At 35.6% G+C, this 20,594-nt stretch overlaps 1 protein-coding gene across 4 annotated transcripts in view; it reads right to left on the minus strand.

The window, feature by feature from the left end:
- The window catches only part of DPP10 (dipeptidyl peptidase like 10), a 1,237,611-nt gene that overhangs the window by 20,575 nt on the left and 1,196,442 nt on the right, over window positions 1-20,594 (minus strand). For all 4 annotated transcript variants that reach the window (XM_044769066.2, XM_070507564.1, XM_044769065.2 and 1 more), the window contains one exon: window positions 543-737. In XM_044769066.2, coding sequence (XP_044625001.2) covers window positions 543-737 — 195 coding nt within the window. The remainder of the gene's footprint in view (window positions 1-542; window positions 738-20,594) is intronic.

Genomic DNA, 20,594 nt, shown 5'->3' on the forward strand with positions numbered 1-20,594 from the left:
TGGACTTTTTTTTATGGTATGAATTAGGACCGCCCCAGGGAGAGAAGCCCAGGGCATCCTCACCTACATGCCGATCTATATGGCCAGATTCGTATCTAAAGTTATATGACTGCACAATAACCAGACCCCATCTGCACTGAAATCATTTAATGACTTTTTACATCATCTTTTCTTTTTCCAGTAAAAATAAGTCACGTACCCATGCCTTATAAAATTAGCCCTAACCCTCAACTCAGGGCAGCAGCAGGAGCTCTGACCGCCCGTGGGTCCTGTCCCCATGCACCAGCTCTGCCTGCCCATGGGTCCTGTCCCCATGCCAGCGGGGGCAGCAGAAGCGGCGGCAGCAGAAGCTCTGACTGCCCATGGGTCCTGTCCCCATGCTATTCCACACTATTCTCTAAATAAAAGAGCACTACTGCCAGATCTTGAGAGTCTAAGAAATCTTTCTTTCGACTCCTCGGCTCACCGATCCCGCATCATATATCAAATACTTAACTTCTATCATTATGGGAAAAACAATACGAAAATGTGCTCCCACTTACTTCACAGCTGCTATTTGGTCCTTTACTTCCACTGAACCTAACCTTCGATGGATCTCCTGCAAAATTTTCAGGCCCTGGAATCCACTTCCTCTACCATCAAATCGTGCTAGGATGACGTTATCTGTGTCGACAAGTACTGAATCCCAGTCAATATGGAATTTATCTGTAACCAGCTGGCCTCCTGGTTCTTCATCCCTGCAAATATCAAGACATTGAACCAAAACAAGAGTCATTGACAAACTGGTAGAAATTTTCACTTTCACACTTCTTAGCTAATAAAAATTATGGAAAAGACCTATGTAAGCTATTAAAATTTCTATTAATTCTTGATGATCAACTTGAAACTTTAAATGCCATTTTCGTTTGTAGAATTTTGAAGGAAAATTTCTCTGAATTAAGTGAAACTATGAAACAAGGTTTAAAACTGTGCATGAGAGATTAATTTAACTCATTTTTCAAAAGGGAAAAATGAAGAAAAATGCCTGCATTTTCCATAGGCATTTCTAAAGAATAACTGTCAAGTTGACATACAGGCTCCTTTTTATTGGATTTCTTCCAGACAGCGTGTTTTAGAAATGTCTTGCAGATGGCACACAAGGGCTAAAAGGTCTGATAGAAAGCAGAATCAGTTATGGAGTCTTAATAATAATTTATCAAGAAGTGTACAACACTAAAGAATTTCAGACTCAACAAGAAAAACTGCATTAATATTTCCTGAATTGTTTTTTGGGGGGATGGAATTCTCGCTGAGGAGAATATAAGCAAACAGTGAGGAAAAATTCTTTTTCATCACTAAAGTTGACAGCAAGAAAAGGAAGCAGAAACACATCTGTTTGAAAAATTTGAAAGCTAGAAGTAAAGGACACACAAATTATAAAGCACAAACATTCTCTGCAGAAGGACAAGGTGATACAATTTTAAAATGTCAGATTTCAATGGTATTTATTATTTTATTTTCCAGAATATAGAAATGGTAAAAAAGCCGACTCATAAAATCACACAGATTCAGGTCCACATCTAGGTATCCAGGTATAGTTCAAACACGCAGCTGTCCATGTGATAGATTTGAAGACCATCAAAACGTCTAACTCTCAGAAACGATCTCCATTTTTATTTGGGCTACACCAGAAATCTTGACCCTACTCACTCTCCTGTAAAGAAATCAAACTCTCTTGCCTTCTTGCTTATGCAAATATGTTACCTAGAAGCATCAATACACAAATTCATCCTCATTAACAAGCTTTTAGGTTATCAGGTTTGCTAAAGAAAAGGACTTCAGGACAGCAAGTGGAACTGAGAAGACACAGGGGTTGTGAGAGACTGGTGAGTCAGGTAAAAGGGAGTAGGAAATAGGGCAAAATCTGAGACAATTGAAATTCTACTGTATGCTGTTATGGGCTGAATTGTGTCTTCAAAATTTATATGTTGAATCTCAAATGTCCAGTACTTCAGAATGTGACTATATTTGGAAATATCGCCTCTATAGTGGTGATGAAGTTGAAATGATGCCCTCAGCATGGGCTCTAATCCAGTCTGACTAATGTCCTTACAATAAGAGGAAATTAGGACACACATGTAGACTCCAGGGGTATGCCAGCAGAGGAAAGACATTGTGAAGAAGTAGCATCTGTAAGCTATGGAGAGAAGGCTCAGAAGAAACCAAACCTGCTGGCACCTTGATCTTGGGCTTCTAGCCTCCAGATCTGTGAAAAAATGAATTTCTGTTGTTTAAGATACTCAGTCTGTGGTATTGTGTTATGCCAGCCCTCGTAAACTAACACAAGTGCTGTCTGTGGTCAAAGCAGTTAAGATCCTTCATCTTATTTACTACCAAACTTATTTAACCATTTTAAGGAGAAAGTTGTTTGTTGTATGGCTTATTACATCTATTATTATTCCTACATCGTAAATAAAGAAATTGCGCTATGAAAGCATTTTAATCATGACCCCACACTACACATTTAATGGTGATCCTGTGATCTGGATCGAGATCTGCTTTGTCCTTTCACACTGCTTGCAATCTTAGCTCTTTTTAATTTAATTTTTTAATTTATTTTAGTTTTTGCAAACTTAGCGCTTGATCAGATTATTGAGAGTTGTTACTAGACACATCCACATGCTCTAACCTAGAATTCTAATTGCCTGGCTCAGAATGAAGTCTGGAATTGCTGGTTTTTTCCAGTTTCCAGTTGGTACTGATATAACTTGTCTAGCATTTGAGAAGTAGCATGAATCATTTCGCCTAACACAGTTTCTGGTGTACAAAGGACACAGCAAATGCTTGTTGAACTAGACCTTTTCTGAGAAAGCAGGCCCAGGTGATGTTTGAATCGGAAAGACATTAAAAAGGCTTGAGTTTAAATAGAAACATTATTTTGAAGCTTGGGGATTTATTGCAAATATTAGAAAGCAAAACATGATTCATAGAAGATGAGCTACAAGGATTAGCTTCAACAATTAAGCTGAGTGTAAACATGACAGTTTGAGTCCCAACATCACTCTGAACATGGACAAAAATACTAGAACACTAAGACTCAGTTTCCTTATCTTTAATAATAGTAAAATACTGTCTTGTCTCCGTCAAAGAATTTGCAACCACTAAATGGCATAATGTACTTGAAAATACTTTATGAAATACAATAAGCAATAAAAAACCCTTGCTAGATTCAGCAAACAATAAATTGCTATTATTCTTTTTGTTTGAAACAACTTTTGCTTATATTCAGCATATTTCCTTAGAGTTCAAAATTGAAACTATATAAAGGATTTTGGACAGTTGAGCAGAAATTAAAGTGGACAATATCTATGGATAGAGATATTATGCCATGTCATGTGACCAATTATATCAGAGGCACTTCCATTTTCTAGATGGACCAATGATTTCAAAGGCTTACAAGAAAAAAAAGTGCAATCAGCAGATGCTTTAGAGTGATTATCAGAGTGTTGTTAGTTATTCAGGCAGAACTTTGCAACTTTAAAAGCTGGCAGCAGCCCGAAGGTGATATTATAAAATGTTTTGTTAATAAGAAGATGTAATTTTCCAATTTACATATGACCTATTGCATTGTTCACATCTATTTTTGGAGTTCACAGCTAAGTGAACTTTAGACAAAATGTAAATAAGTCGTATATATTTTATGGCAGGCAAATAAATTATTTTAAAATATAGTTTAAAAAGCAGCACATTCTCAAACTTAAGATTAATTAAATGGTTGCAGATTTTTCAAAACAAAAGCCTTCAATCCTTCACTCATGTTTGCAATATCCAGGGAAAAAATAACAATTTCACTTCTTTGTTCTTTTCTCTAAATTGCCATTTTTAACATTGATGCCAGCCCTGATATGGGTTTCCCTACCCTAAACCCAGAATATATGGGGTTAAAACCAAAGCACTCATTCCCTGCTTACTTCCTGGCTCCCTGGCTCCAGAATCCACTATCCACCATGGAGACAAATGGCCAAGGTCACCCACCTGGATTCCTTATCATCTCTTCCTCCTCCCTGCAATCAGCCTCCAAAGATGGAAAGCAGGCTGGTGGGAAAGCTCCAACCAGCAGGGCCACTGACTCCCCCACCTCTCTACAAGCAGCCACATTCTTCACAAACCTTTAAAACCTCTCGCCTCACTCTTTTGGGGAGATGAGACAAAACGAGACAAGTTTGAAGGCTCACTCTCATCTTCCAGCTAATATCATGTGAAATCAAATCCCTTTCCTTGCCATAAGCCTGTTGTTCTAGTTTTTATTTGGCCCTTCTTGTGTGGCAGGTAGGAAACTATGTTTGTATGTGGTAACAACATCAACCTTGTCTTTACAAGATTTCAATGTTAGAACACAAAATATCAGTACACTATCAGCCAATTAATTTAAAACATTTCTTTGTTTAGTTGAGTGTTTTGTTCCTTCTTTTTTGGCGTGTAATACAAGCATACGTATTTCAAGAAGAGTTATAAAAGAACGTGGATTATGATGGTAAGCACTGCTATTATAAGGGACAAGCCACACACTTGCAGGAAGAAGGAGGAGATTCTTCACAAACTGTGGAGCAGAAAATATTAGATTTTTTTTCTTCAAACAGAGGAAATAAAATACTACTTATTAGGTGGAGCAGGACTAACAAGACATTTGCTGGTAGAAAGGATAACAAGGAATGTACCATAGACCAAATCATCCACCATATAATAAATGGGCTGCATAACTTGTATGTATACTGACTATGCAGAATTTGTGAGCTCCAATTCATTTGGTTCCTTTTTGTTTTCTGAGTGTCTTCCTTATCTTTTTTTCTACACTATTTTGCTTTACTCTGCCTGTCTCAGAAATCTCTGGGGATCCATAGACAAAAGGTGTTTCGAGGTTTAGAATGGCGACACACAATTTTATTGAAAGTTGTGGCAAAAAGATCAATTCAATCTATCTTAAGCAGTGAAAAATTCAGCAATATGAATTTTGCCTATTTCCTAACACAGACGGTGAAATCAACCTAAGACTGCAAGCTTTTCTTAGAAGTTAAGGTCTTTGAGGAAGAATCCTCATGTGTTTCAATACCCTTAGCACTGAAGGTGTCCATATGAATGAAGAGTTCAGGATATGAGCACATAGTAAAATAGAGAAAGAGATGAGCATAATGCACCATGTCCAATAGATCTTTAAAATGACAGAACAAACCAGCTTTTTATGACATAAGAAAACATCGCTATACCAAAACTGAGTTAAAGTGAAAAGATTCATTCAGACTTCACGTTTGATCAGATTCACAAAGTGTTATTTAATTTCATGAAAAGAGGGTTGAATTCATGTTCAGAGAACGCAATTTTGGGTTCTGATTTTGTTACCGTTATGCTGAGTTACTTTGAGCAATTCCATGCTCTTTTTACCTTCATTTACTGTTTTCACTATTAAATAGTATTTTATAACTAGTTAAGATCATGTACATACTTTGTGTGTGTGTGTGTGTGAGGAAGATTGGCCCTGAGCTAACATCTGTTGCCAGTCTTCCTCCTTTTGTTTGAGGAAAATTGTCCCTGAGGTAACATCCATGCCAGTCTTCCTATATTTTTTGTATGTGGGACGCTGCCACAGGATGGCCTGATGTACAGTATGTAGGTGGACGCCCAGGATCCAAACCTGTGAACCCCAGGATGCCGAAGTGGAACACGTGAACTTAACCACTACACTGCTGGGCTGGCCCCACACCGTACATTTTTAAAAGCCCTTTTCCTTACCAGTAAAATTTTGGTTGCCATAGTTAGAAGGAAAATATTTTCTGAGAGCACTGTCCATGCCTAATCTATTGTGTAGCAGATTTTTTTTCCCCTATATGGTAGAATTTAAAAGCTACCATACTGACAGCTGAATATCTGTGGAAGGAGGGGACATAGAAAGAATTGGTTACAGTCATCTCAGTTCTTTGCTCTTTCTTGTTCTAGAATACACCAACTTTAGCTGCATGAGTGCTGGAAGAGCGCTAGAACTATTGAGAACCAGGTTTTGCAATTTTCTTTTAGATATAATAAACTGAAAAAAAAAAGTGTGAAAGGAATGGTGAAGAACAGAATGGAAAGCAAGACAAGGGAAAAGAAACTGATGCTGCAAAGAGCCACATCACCCTAAATTCTTACAGAAAATCAATTTTCGATGCTTCTGATTTTGTTTTTTAGGAAAGAATTCACTTCAAAATAGAATTTGAGTTGGACATAGGACAGTAGTTTTAAACAATGTTTGTCTTGCCTGAATCTGCAATTTACTTTGTAGAAAGTTTCAGTAAGTGATGATTTTGTTGTAACATACATGTACATTTAAACTCTAATAAAGTTTGTCCTCTTTCAAGAGGTATATACATACAGATATGTACATTGGCTAATTGGGCAAATTCCTTTTCTCTATTTTTCATTGTATTATCCTTTGATTTCTTCTCATGGATTGATTATCTTACATGTAGAATGGCAGAATGTTTTCTATATATTTACTACATCATATGAGAAATATTAATTTTTTCCGTCAGAGAACTGTTTCTTGTCCATATCCTCATCTTCTTCCATTAAGAATATTATAAATATAATTTACAAATTTCTGATCCATAGTTTATTTACAATATGATTTTTGGCTGAATTACTTTTCTTCTAAGTTGTAACTAGGTAAGTGTTGGATATGGTTAATATTATTTGTGCCTCTATCCAGACCCTATCATATAGTTCCTAAGCCTATGTTTCTGGTAGAGATTATGATGAGGTCTACATCATAATCCATAGAAAATTAGACTTATCAATCAAATTCTCAAATTTTATTACTCTCCATCACTTGTGTTCATATAATTGTATTCATAGGTCTTGTCCATTAAAATCTTTTAGAATAATTGTCTGCATTAACGACCTGAACTTTATAGGGGTGTGAGAGTGTCATTGAAGAAAGGGTATAAGTGATAGGTTGATAAAATCAAACTGAGTTGAGCCCAGTTCTAGAGGCTTTAGACAAGTCACTTGTCTTCCCTATGCCTAAGTTTGCTTATCTTTGGTGTGGAGGATGATAATAACAGTGCATACCTAGTAGAGTTATGGCAAGGATTAAGTGAGATAATATATATAAATTGTTTAGCAAAGTTTTTGGTTCTTGGTAGATGTTAATATTATCAACCTAGTTCTGGTCAACGCTATGGGACTTGACCTTTTCATCTTCCATTCCTCCTCATAGAAGTCGAGCTCCCAAATTTGGCAACCCTAGGAAACTCTGCATTGATAATTCCTGAGCCTTTATATACTAACAGTCAAGTTTTCCTATTTGGCTTAGTCTGAAGGAAGGAAAATTCACTTGCAATAAAAATGTTCTACTTTTCAGTGGGGGGGTCTCTCAGTTAACCCAGAATGAAAAGTTGTGCATATGTATGTATTTGTTTTTGTGTGTGTGTACTTGATTTCTTTCCACACATAGTTAGGCGTGTTTGTGCACTTGAGTGCAATCTGTATGTTTAAGTTCTCTCTTCTCCTGCTTCTACAGATACATCTTTCTTTTGGCATCATAAAATCAAGAAAATCTTACCTTGATTTACCTTTCTGGATTATAGAATGTATGACATAGAAATTGGGTCTTTTTTGTTTTGAGACATTTTTTTCAATAAATTTTCTTTACACTCAAAAAGCTGCTCAGACAATAAATTCAATGTTTTCTTTCTTGATCAGAATTTGGATCTCTGAATTGGGGAGGATATTTTGCAATAAAACTGAATTTTTTTTGTATCTTTCCTCTATTGCTCTTCTCCCTTCTCCCCTTGTCTTCCTTTTCTTCATAATAGGATAGCCTTCTTAATATCACGGTCAATTGCTGTCTACTAAAGCCACTCTTCCTTGTCATGAAAGGAATTAAATCCTATTTTTCTCTTTGGTTTCTTTGAATAGAAGCCAGAGATTGTCTCCGTAGCGTGATACAAAAATGCATAATCACTATCATTAGAGCAATGAAGAAAAGCAGAATCCACTTCTTTAAATCAAGTTATTTATATTGTCATAGGAAATCAAGAGATGAAAAGCTCATCAGAACACAGGTTGAAATACTGAACAGCATGGATATTAATGAGCCAGCTATAAAATTGAAAAATTGACTGTTAGTATTATCCACACAAAATTAACCTTGGGATAAACATCTTAGACAGTACATGAAAACATGGGAAGAGAAGTAAAAGAAAAGGGCCTCAGGGATATCTCACAGACAGAAATTGTGTAATAAAATGGGAGGAAGCTTCAATCTCCTAATCATCTCTGCTGCCAAAGTCTTAGCACATTAATTCTAATCCGTTGGCCAATTTCCATTTAGGATAATTTCTAACAGAGTTGATGAGGAAGGAGAAAGAGAAGGAGGCTTGATGATCTTTATTTTCAGTTCCTGGGAAAGGTTATATCATCACAGAGCTAGAATAACATTTGATCCATTCCCTTCCCTTTAGAGAGGATCACATCTAAATCAGTCACAGTCGAAAGAAAGTTTAGCACATTATATAAACAGACCAACAACAGGAGAATGTACCTCGTGTTTTATTTGTACATAATTGTCCTGTAAATCTCTTATATAGCAGGTCTGCTTTAGATACTACAGTGGATATTATATTGCATTACCTACATATAATGTATGTCTATAATGGATATTATATTGTATGGATATAATGAATATTATAATAGATATTATAATGGAAAATATCCTACATGTTGGCTTAAAGAATATGGGAGTATTTCTAGATAAAATAGAACAAAGTATGTGTACCTTAAAAAAAGGAAACTGATGACAATCTTCACAACAATCTCACATTTTCCCATATTTATCATATTTCTCTAGTACAATTCAGCATGGGAATGTTGTGAGTATAACATTGAAGCATGCGATGGTACATGGGATATATATCAAGAATTGCAACGGGTTTGTAGTATCAGAATGGAAGCTAATTATATACAAACTTTGAATCTGCATTTCATCCTAGGGAGGGAATTATCCACCTTCAATAATGCATGGTGTTTGAACAATACTTTTTTTCTAACGATAGAATCTTTAGCTGGACTCTAGAAGTCAGTTAATCATCTGGAAAATGTGGCTATATAAACACGGAAATTTTGAACTTAGCTTGCTTTGTTGTGTCAATTAAATAGGAATAATAAGTATAGTGCTAACAACAAGTATTATCAGCAGAACCATTTTACAGTTTAGTAAACTGAGACCCTGAGAAGCAAAGCAACTGTATACCATAGATGGATAAATGACCTAGGTCTTTGAGAGAATACAATTATAAGGTTAATCTCAACAAAATATTCATTTAGTATCTTTGCCATATAAGCAATTACATCCTCAAAGCAAAAGGAGATTGGGATTCTTAGCCAGAATAGGATTAAGAATTTAAGGTTTTGAAAGTCTATTTTATTTTTTTACCAAGTTCTAACTCTGAGTCTTCTCTTGAATTTACATCATATCTTTTGAATGACTTTATCCCTAGAATTTTTCTGTTTTCTTTGAGGAAGATTAGCCCTGAGCTAACATCTGCTGCCCATCCTCTCTTTTTGCTGAGGAAGACTGGCCCTGAGCTAACATCCGTACCCATCTTCCTCTATTTTATATGTGGGACGCCTGCCACAGCATGGCTTGACAAGTGATGCGTGGGTTCATATCCAGGATCTGAGCCCACAAATCCCCGGCCGCCAAAGTGGAGCATGCGAACTTAAGCATTGCACCACCGGGCCAGTCACCCTAGAAGTTTTTAGGGAAAAGTAATGCAAGCCTAAAAATGCACCTTTCTGCTAAGTTTTCACCTCTCAGTAGATATCTGACAGGTGGTATGTTACCTATCACTTCTGATTACAGTATCTGCCCTGTTGTAGCCCTGAGACTGTGAGAAAAAATTAAAATAATGTATATGAAGTGTCTTGTAAACTACATGTTGTGTTGATAAATTTTTTCAAGACTATATACATTAAGATATATATATATGTAAATATATATATATATAAATTTTTACACTTTTATTTCTCAAAGATATGGCATGTTCTGTTCAACATGTGTTCATTTGGCATGATATAGTTCATGTATGATGGCTTAAGAGGGAAATGACATCAATATAGACATCATGGTAGTTCTTGCACAGTTTTTTCCAAGACAATGTATGGTAATAGGGATAGACATTCTCAAAATTAAAGACTTAGCACTATATTAAGACCACAAGAAAAAAGCTGAAAATCAGCAGAAGCACCTTTCTTAGCACAAGTTATGCCTGGTTTAGTAGCTTCCAAAATCATTGGGTCCCTCTATCTTAGGCTTTTTAGTGACAACTGAGAGTTCAGATTATGAAGGCTGCAAAGGCATGGACTAGAGTAGAACAGTGAAATAATGAAGAAGGCTACACCTAGATCAGGTTTATAATTTTGATAAAAATGGTATGATAAAAATAGCTACAAGAGAATGCCCTTAAAGAGGAAGCACAAATGCCCCTTTCAAGGCTGAAAAGGACTGACTAATTATAGATAAAATGTTAAGATTTAACCCTACTTGTATTTTAATAAGAATATTATTGTTTGAATTGTGGTTTTGTTTAAAGTTAGTTTTGAGTTTCTTCCCCATCTCATTTCTCCTAGATACGTCGGAATTCTCAGTGTGTGATTTTACACAATACTTGTTTCTCTGGAATATATGTATGATGTTATAAGAGAAAAGCCTGTACTTCTGGCCTAGCTTCTCGTCGTCATTTACATCCCTTAACTCTTCTTATTTTGTCTACATGCTACATAGCCTTACAGGCTTCATAAAATATTTCTTTTACATACAAGGTAAAGGGAAGAAGATAAAAGAGAATCCTGAAACAACATAACGTCATTGATGTCCTCCTTTAACTTGTGAAGTTAACACCATATCTTACTATCTTTAGTTTAAACTTTCAGAGACATGTTAAACTAGTAACATAGTTAATATTCTCCTCTATCATGGATTTTAGAAAAAAAAAATCATTAAAACAGGAAAAAAAGGAATGACTTAAATACAAGTAAACCCTTACTTTTATGACCCAATATATGATCATCAAAACCTAAAAGAGCAAATTAGGAAGTATTTCTTATGAAAAGCTTGCAATATAGAGTACACTTGTATGTTTTAAATGGGTACTAATAATCAATCGATATTATTCATATGAAACCATTCATATCTGAGACCTGTATTAACAGAGGAAAAGAGCTAAAATAGTATAAATATGTAAGTCATAGAAGTGATTTTATAGATTTCTATACTATATCTGCATAAATCTGTCAATTTAAAAGAATCATCAAAGAGAATATCATACTGTATGCATTATGTACACATTTGTTGTAAATTTAGAAATTTTTTCCTGTGACACTTTCTCAATTCATCGAACTTGAATTTGAATACTTTCAAATAGTACTAAGAAATTCACGTTGGCGTGCGAGATGCAATATCTAAAGTTTGTGAAGAACAAAGTGTAATTTGTTCAAGAAAAATATGAAAAGCAATGATCACCCTCTCCCCTTCCATTACCTAGATTAAATGCCTCTGTCTTTTCTCTTCTTAATCATTTCTCACATATTACAGTGTGGGCACATTTTCCATCCACTGGAAATGAGGAAGATGAACAAACGCAAGAAAAATCAGAAACTTAAAATTTAAGCTTTGACCCTCATCAAATGGCAGAGCAATAATCATCACTCTTTGAGACAAGTACTAGCTCTCTTTCTTGTCCATATCAGACAGTACATGTTTTATTTCTGTAAGAAATAGATATTTGGCATGAACAAATGGAGGATTAAATAATGTTAAAGAAGTTTTGGAACATATGTGTATTTACTCTTGGGAAACAAAATAAACTTACTTCTGATATTCTGACCTGCTCAAAAGTCTACGAATCCACAGAATAAATGAAGAGTGTAAAGACTTCTCATGAAGTGAATATTTTGATTAGAATTTGAAATTTTATTGGAAGTTCTAACCAGAGCAGTCAGCAATAGTCTGGACTGAGAATTTGATCTCCTATATGGAATACCTATGAACTTACTCATGATTTCTATAATCATTTTACAACAAAGCATTAACATGGTACAAGATGAAAATGTTACATTCTAGAAGTTATTGTAAGTTGTTTAGTAGGAAAAACAAAAGGTCATAAAAATTTGGGTATGGAGAAGTCCCTATTTATCTTGGTCAGCATTTTTGATAATTTGCCAATAATAATTATGCAATAGGCTAGGTAGGCAGACAGTGTTGGGTAATGGTAAGAGCAGAGCTTTTTGACGTAAAAAGTAAATAAATAAAACGAGTTCAAATCCTAATTGTGCCTTGCTCATGATCTTAGAAGTAATATACATGACATGTTTTACTCATAGTTTCCTTGTGTAAAAATGAGGACAACAATATTTATGTTGCACGGTTTCTGTAAGGATTAAAGATGGTATCTATACATCCTTAACATGATGCCCTTTATACAATAAACACTCAATAAGTGGTAGTTATTATTAGATCATATTATTTTAAGAAGATAAACTCAATAATCAAATGTAAAAGAGAAACAGTGAAAAGAGAGCATGAAAATCAATCACTATTTAGCATTATCCAGAAAGACTGTAAGAGAAATGAGAATCTTGCCTCACTTTTTCTAAGTAGGAAAGTAAAATGCAGAGAAATTGACTCATCCAAAAGGCTGAATTTAAATACATTATAAACTCTCAAATCGTTTATTTCTCTCTTTACCCATCTTGGCTTAAGTCATTCCTGATGACTAACTCAGGGCTGATTGCTTTGCTGGCTTGCTTATTCATGTATTCATTCATTCTATCAACATTTAAAGAACACAAATAATGCTCCAGTTACTGTGTTAAGTCACAACAATACCAAAGGAGTTCCTATGGACAAGGAGTTCACAGTTTACTAGAAGAGACAGCAGAGGAAATATTGTAATTCAGCGTGGTTACATGTTATCACAGAATTGTGCATAGAATTGTGTGAAAATACATCTTGAAGTATTAATAGAGCTTTTCCAGTTGGAAAAGGAAAATAAAGATACGGAAGACTGTGTAAAGAGACACAGAGAAGTGACTGAGAAGCTGATACTTCCCAGAATAAAGCAGTTTTTGAAATTCTCTAGAGCACTGAGTCTTTCTTTAGGGGTAGGTGGAGTCAGATGAAGATGGAGAGATAAGTAGAAAACAGATGACGCCTTTTGTATGCCGTGCTGGGGAATGTGACTCTTCCATCAATTGGAGAAAAAATAATGAGAGGATTTTAACCAGGACAGCCACATTTTCAGATATGAATCTCACAAAGCTCCACCCTAGTGGCAGAGTGAAAAAGCAAGTAAAAGAGAGAGAACAGAGCAATAAACTAAGAAAAGGAAGTGTAAGTAGAGAGCAGGGTGGTAGATTAGAATTGACTCATTTAGTTATGACGTCTGCCTGGTATGGGGCTTGGAGAAGGATAGTGTGGGCTCTTGGATAGCCCCATTGATTCAAAGATCAAGGCAAGACACTATGGTCCCATGAGCATGATGCTATTCACAAGTTTAAACAATATCCATATTGTTTGTTGAAAGGAATGTGCATGTATGAAAAAAATGATGATATTATCTTGACTGTTATAGATGAGCAGCTGGATACTTTCACTCAGCATGAATGTATCTGTTAATTATATCCTGCTATTTTTTTTTTTTTTTAAAGATTGGCGCATGAGCTAACAACTGTTGCAATCTTGTTTTTTTTATTTCCCCCCCTGCTTTTTCTCCCCCAATCCCCCCAGTACACAGTTGTATATTTTTAGTTGTGAGTCCTCCCACTTGTAGATGGATGGCGCCCCAATGTGGCCTGACGAGCGTTGCCAGGTACACACCCAGGATCCAAACCCTTGAAACCCTGGGCTGCTGAAGGAGGAGTGCAAGAACTTAACCACTCGGCCACGGAGCCAGTCCCATATTCTGCTATTTAACAGAATAATTATACAGAAAATACAGAAAAGAGCTGGCAAACAACTCATTTTCATAAGATGACCAAGTTGTGGGGCTTTGACATGCATAACCTTGATTGTATGATGAAAACATCTAGATAAAAATGAACAATGCTCTCCAGTTAGAATAGCAACCATGTTCATCTGATTTCTGGACATCATTCACCTATTCATTCAACACATATTTGTAGAGCGACCTTTTGCAAACGTTGGTTGCTATGAGGAACACACAAATAAATTAGGCACAAATAAACTGTTTAATATATGGAATGCATAAAATAAATATTTTTTAAACATTTCTACTTTCTTAAGATGCTGAAATATTTCATAAGCCATTCTATAAATTATTTCTATAAATACTCACTTCTAGACTGTGTACTTGCCTTCAGAAACATTGGTCCAAATTCTAGTGGAAATCAGAAATTCCCTAAATAGCGTGTAAAAACATCCTCACAAAAATTAGGGTAAAGGTGGGGCCGGCCTGGTGGCGTAGCAGTTACATTTCCACGTTCCACTTCTCGGTGGCCTGGGGTTCACTGGTTCAGATCCCTGGTGCAGGCACTGCTTGGCAAAATCCATGCTGTGGTAGGCGTCCCACATATAAAGTAGAGGAAGATGGGCATGGATTTAGCTCAGGGCCAGTCTTCATCAGCAAAAAGAGGAGGATTGGCAGTAGTTAGCTCAGGGCTAATCTTCCTCAAAAAAAAAAATTAGGGTAAAGTTGAAAAGTGACAATATCATTGATATGGTTCAAGGTATATTGAGAACCTTTGCACAGAAAGTTGTAGCTGGAGGAGGAAGCGTGGATTTGGGATTGTAATAAGATATAGATGGACGGATAAGAAAGGTGAAAGAAAGCTTCAGGAAGACAAGACTTGATGGACGACCATGAATTCATTAGAATTCCAAGGAAGATGAATTCAAGGAGAAGGAACAAAGTCATAGGGGCATGATAGAAAGTGTTGCATTCTGGAAATCAATGTAATTTGTTGAAGAGTCACTGTCTCCCTGAGTTAGACCATTATCAAGTGTGGCATGGATAAATTAAACATGAAACAGTAGAAGATAGGAAAAGATGATGATTCCCTGGCACTGAACAAAACTCCCCAGCCCGACAATACTGCTCTTTACAGATACAGCAAACAAACAAACAAAAATCTTTTATCTCTAGTAACAGTACATGTGTCTGGATGGCTTCCTACCAAGGTCTAGACAATTAGGTTCGTATTTATTTGTTTAGCAAATAAAGATATATAAGTGTAGGTTATCTACCATATAATCTTCAGTCTTGCACTACTAAAAGAATTATAGCTTAGTCAGGAAGTTTTCATAAGGTTTCTCAATGTGCTCTAGGCATTGTGGAGATACACTTAACAAATCTAAAAAATGATTACAGATTTCAAGATGTTGTAATCCTTTTATCTCCCCACATCCATCAGCACAGCTTCTTGCACATAAAAACAACATGGTAAATGTGTATTGTATTGAACTACATAGACATGAGTAGAAAATAAGAATAATATAAAAAACAACTATTCAAGGTGATAAATGCTGAAATGGATATAGATGTATATAGCATAGGTATAAAGATAAGTATGGATTCCTGGATTCTTAAGGACTCCCTATAATGTTAAGGAGAAAGAGAATTAGGCATCTGGAAGGAGAATAGGAGGAGGAGGAAGGGAAAAGAGAACCATGACCCCATAGAGACCATGGTAACTCGAGGCCACTGAGATACATTTGTAGTGACAATGCTTTTTAGATTTTCTATCACAGTAAAATATCCCATTGCCATTGATTGACTCATACTTTCAATGTCATGGAATTAGTTTTGGGTTTCAGAAAATATGTCCATGGACAACTCCTCAGAGACTGTTTCTTCTGAGGTTCCACAATAAAGATTTAGCAGAAAGGGGATTCCAAATTGCCAGAGCTATTTTCTTCAAGGTCGATTTTCCTTCGAGCTACTCAGGTATTTGCTGGAGGCTGTCTCCAACTCCTGCATTCCTCGCAGAATTTCCTGGATGTAAACCTGTCTGCACAGGTGAAGAAATGACTCACAGTCTGTCACGTACTAGATACGCTGCACAGAACAGCAATAAAGTAGTCACGCCCAAATTGCTAAATCATCTCTAAGCCTCACTTAAAAAATAGTCACTTTGCATATTATCTCTCATTGCCTAATTTCCCAGTTAGGAAAAAGAAATTAATTAGCATTATTTTCTTTTTTAGAGAGGGGATAAGTTTCACTTGTTACTGAAAACAGGGTTTAATCTTAAGAAAAAAAAATGCCTTTAAATTAGAAGCAATCTAAAAAGACACAAAAAGCAATTTATACGTAAGCCATTCTGACTCATATGAGTTTCCAATCATAAATATTTTAGGGATGATCATGCAGCTGAAAACAACAGGTCATTTTATAAATCTAAAATCAAAAAAGAAAAATTCCCGTTTGGTTTTGAAAGCCATATTCTGCAAAACTTCTGAAAATTTACCTCTGAAAACAAAGCTTAGACAAAGTAAATTAATACTTAATATAATCAGCATATAAAAACTAATGAAAAAATACTCATTTTCATTCTTCCCTCCATTAACCAAAAAAGTAGCAAAGTAAATTCTATGGGTTTGATTGAATTATTTTATCTGCTTTAGTAATGAATACCTATTAAATAATTTTATAGATGGTAAATTATTTATACAGATAATTTTAAATGTTAAAAAATACTACTCCTACTAGCAATAATTACGATTAGGTCACAATTTATTAAACCCAAGTGCAAGTGTTTATGCTCTACCGAGCACGATGCTGACATAATTATATAAATTATCACATGGTATTACCTCCAAGTTATTTACAAGGAAACTGAAGCTTAGAAAAACTAAGCAATGCATTCGTAAATCTTTGAGCTGAGATTTGAACTTAGGCCTACCTGACTCCTAAGCCTGTACCTTTACTCTACTCTCCTGCCTCTGAAAGACCTGATTTTCCCTTGAAAACGAGAGAAATTGAGGCTTGTGCCAGTCCTTACATTCCTTTTATGAAATAAAAATCACCCAGAACAAAGCACAAATCTGATGTCAAGATGACCCAGTTGGCTTCTCTGACTTGTGGTGACAGAGAGAATCTGTAACTCTTGTCTACTTTTTCCCACAAAGTGTGACGCTGCTCTGAAGCCAGTGGGTAAGCACGTGAGAATAACTGTCTACACATCCCTCTACATAAGTAGTGAGTTTTGCTTCTAGGAAGCATGCCTAGCAGGGTTCCTTTCCCTGAGAAACATTATTTTTCACTGAATAAAAAGAACAATCCTTTTTCCTAAATGGTGATATGACTGAGACAGAAAATGAGGTTGAAAATATTTTTCCTTTTTTGTCTCATCCAAAGGCCTTAAATATTTGCCTCAATAAATCACGTATATAGTTCAAATCGGAATTGAAGGCAACTAGGTGAAAGAGAAAAGACAAAACAAGGAGCCGAGACAGACAAGGATGCCCACTTTCACCACTCTTATTTAACATAGTATTGGAAGTCCTAACCAGAGCAATCAGGCAAGAAAAAGAAATGAAAAGGATCCAAATTGGAAAGGAAGAAGTGAAACTGTCACTATTTGCCAATGACATGATTTTATATATAGAAAATCCTAAAGAATCCACCAAAAAACTTTTAGAAATAATAAATGCATACAGTCAAGTTGCAGTATGCAAAACCAACATACAAAAATCAGTTGCATTTTTATACACTAACAACAAAGTAGTAGAAAGAGAAATTACGAATACAATCCCATTTACAATTGGAACAAAAAGATTAAAATACCTGGGAATAAACTTCCAAAGAGGTGAAAGATGTATACTCTGAAAAGTATAAAACATTGTTGAAAGAAATTGAAGAAGACACAAAGAAGTGGAAAGATATTTCATGCTCTTGTATTGGAAGAATTAACATAGTTAAAATGTCTATACTTCCAAAAGCAGTCTACAGATTCAACGTAATCCCCACCAAAGTTTCAACAACATTTTTCACAGAAATAGAACAAAGAATCTTAAAATTTGTATGGAACAACAAAAGACCCTGAATAGCCAAAGGAATTCTGGGAAAAAAGAACAAAGCTGGAGGTATAACACTCCTTGATTTCAACATATATTACAAAGCTATAGTAATTGAAAAAGCATTGTACTGGCACAAACACAGACACAAAGATCAATGGAGCAGAATCAAAATCCAAGAAATAAACCCACTCATCTATGGACAGCTAATTTTTGACATGGGAACCAAGAATATACAATGGAGAAAGGAAAGTCTCTTCAATAAGTGGTGTTAGGAAAACTGGACATCCACATACAAAAGAATGAAACTAGACCATTATTTTACACAATGCACAAAGGTTAACTCAAAATGAATTAAAGACTTGAATGTAAGACCTGAAACCACGCAACTTCTAGAAGAAAACATATGCAGTATGCTTTTTGACATTGGTCTTAGTGGCATATTTTCAAGTACCATGTCTGACCAGGCAAGGGAAACAGTAGAAAACATAAACAAACGGGACTAAATCAAACTCAAATGCTTCTACACAGCAAAGGAGACCATCAACAAAATGAAAAGACAACTTAACCATTGGGAGAAGATATTTGCAAACCATATATCTGATAAGGGGTTGATATCCAAAATATAAAAAGAACTCATATATCTGAACAACAAAAAACCTATCAACACAATTTAAAAATGGGCAGAAGATCTGAACAGACATTTCTTGAAAGAAGATATACAGATGGCCAATAGGCACATGAAATGATGTTTAACACCATTAACTACCAGGAAAATGCAAATCAAAACTACAATGAGATATCACCTGACTCCTGTCAGAATGCCATACTTAACAAGATAGGAATCAACAAGTGTTGGAGAAGATGTGGAAAGAAGGGAACTCTCACACACTGCTGGTGGGAATGCAAACTGGTGCAGCCACTATGGAACACAGTATGGAGATTCCTCAAAAATTAAGAATAGATCTACCATATGATCCAGCTATTCCACTGCTGAGTATTTATCTGAAGAACATGAAAACACAAATGCATAAAGATACATGTACCCCTATGTTCATTGCAGCATTATACGCAATAGCCAAAACTTGGAAGCAACCTAGGTGCCCATCAAGGGATGAATGAATGAAGAAAATGTGGTTTATGCACAATGGATTACTACTCAGCCATAAGAAACGATGAAATCTGGCCAATTGCGACAAAATGGATGGAACTTGAGGGTGTTACGCTAAGTGAAATAAATCAGAGGGAGAAAGTAAAATATTATATGATTTCACAGATAAGTAGAAGATAAAAACAACAACAAATAATCACATAGCAACAGAGATTGGATTGGTGGTTACCAGAGGGGAAGGGAGGAGGACAAACGGGGTGATTAGGCACGTTTGTGTGGTGATGGACAGTAATTAGTCTTGGGTGGTGAACATGATGTAATCTACACGGGAATCGAAATATAGTGATGTACACTTGAAATGTATATAATGTTATAAACCAACGTACTGCAATAAAAAATAATAACAATAAAAGCATTTAAAGCCACACACACACATGCAAAACAAGGAGTTAAGAAATAGCAAATAATAACTTCCTCAGGAAGACACCAAGACCTTTCAGGGCCTTCTGGGTATTAGGGACAAAAGAGAAAGGTCTGGGCATGAGAAACTAAGTGAGGTCAATGCGTTGGAGTTAGGAATAAACACTGGAGTAAGGGGAAATACTATTATATTTTCCGTATTATTTAACTTAAAGTAACAAGTTGCTTCTATACATTAAAATATCTAAATAAAGTTAATGTAATCTACATATAAAAGAATGGATTATAACCACATTAAGCGTAAGAATCTTACATGCTGGGCACTTTATATGTTGTATTTCATTTAACCTAAAAAGCAGCCTTAAAACCTAGGCTGTATTGTAATGTTCGTTTTATATTTGAGGAAACTGAGCCTTACAAGAGGTTAAGCAACTTGGTCAAGGACACATAGCTAGTAATGACAAAACTGGAATTTGAAACCAGGCAGTTTGATTCCACAGACTAAATACTTATCCTTCACATTCAGTAGTCACAACAAGTTATGCTATTTTAATTTCTACTGTTCCTACTAAGGCTCTGATATAATTCTAGACAATGCTAAGCACTGTCATAGCGATATGCTAGCTGGGTTCTTAATAGGGAAAATAACTAATAACTCTCAGGAGTACAATGTTACATCAACATCAAGTTAGTTAACCACTAGATGTTAGGGGTCTCTATGCCCAATGCTATATAGTCACAATGCAGTCTCAGAGTATGAAGGAATTCAATCCTAAAGTCAATTCCAAGGTGGAAAAACTGAAGAGTCAGGTTTTCTGAGCATTGGAACTGTTTCCTGCTGGTCATGAATCCAGGAAGGAAAACTGATATAAATATAACCAATTGTTTCAGCAATGGAAATAAATGTTTCCTCACTGTTGCATAAACAACTGAAAAAGAGCACAGAGCTTACATGTGGCAACATAGATGTACCTAAACGGTATTATGCCAAGTGAAATAAACCAGTCACAGGAG

The sequence above is a fragment of the Equus asinus genome, chromosome 4 (genome assembly GCF_041296235.1).
Source record: "Equus asinus isolate D_3611 breed Donkey chromosome 4, EquAss-T2T_v2, whole genome shotgun sequence".
Taxonomy (NCBI): domain Eukaryota; kingdom Metazoa; phylum Chordata; class Mammalia; order Perissodactyla; family Equidae; genus Equus; species Equus asinus.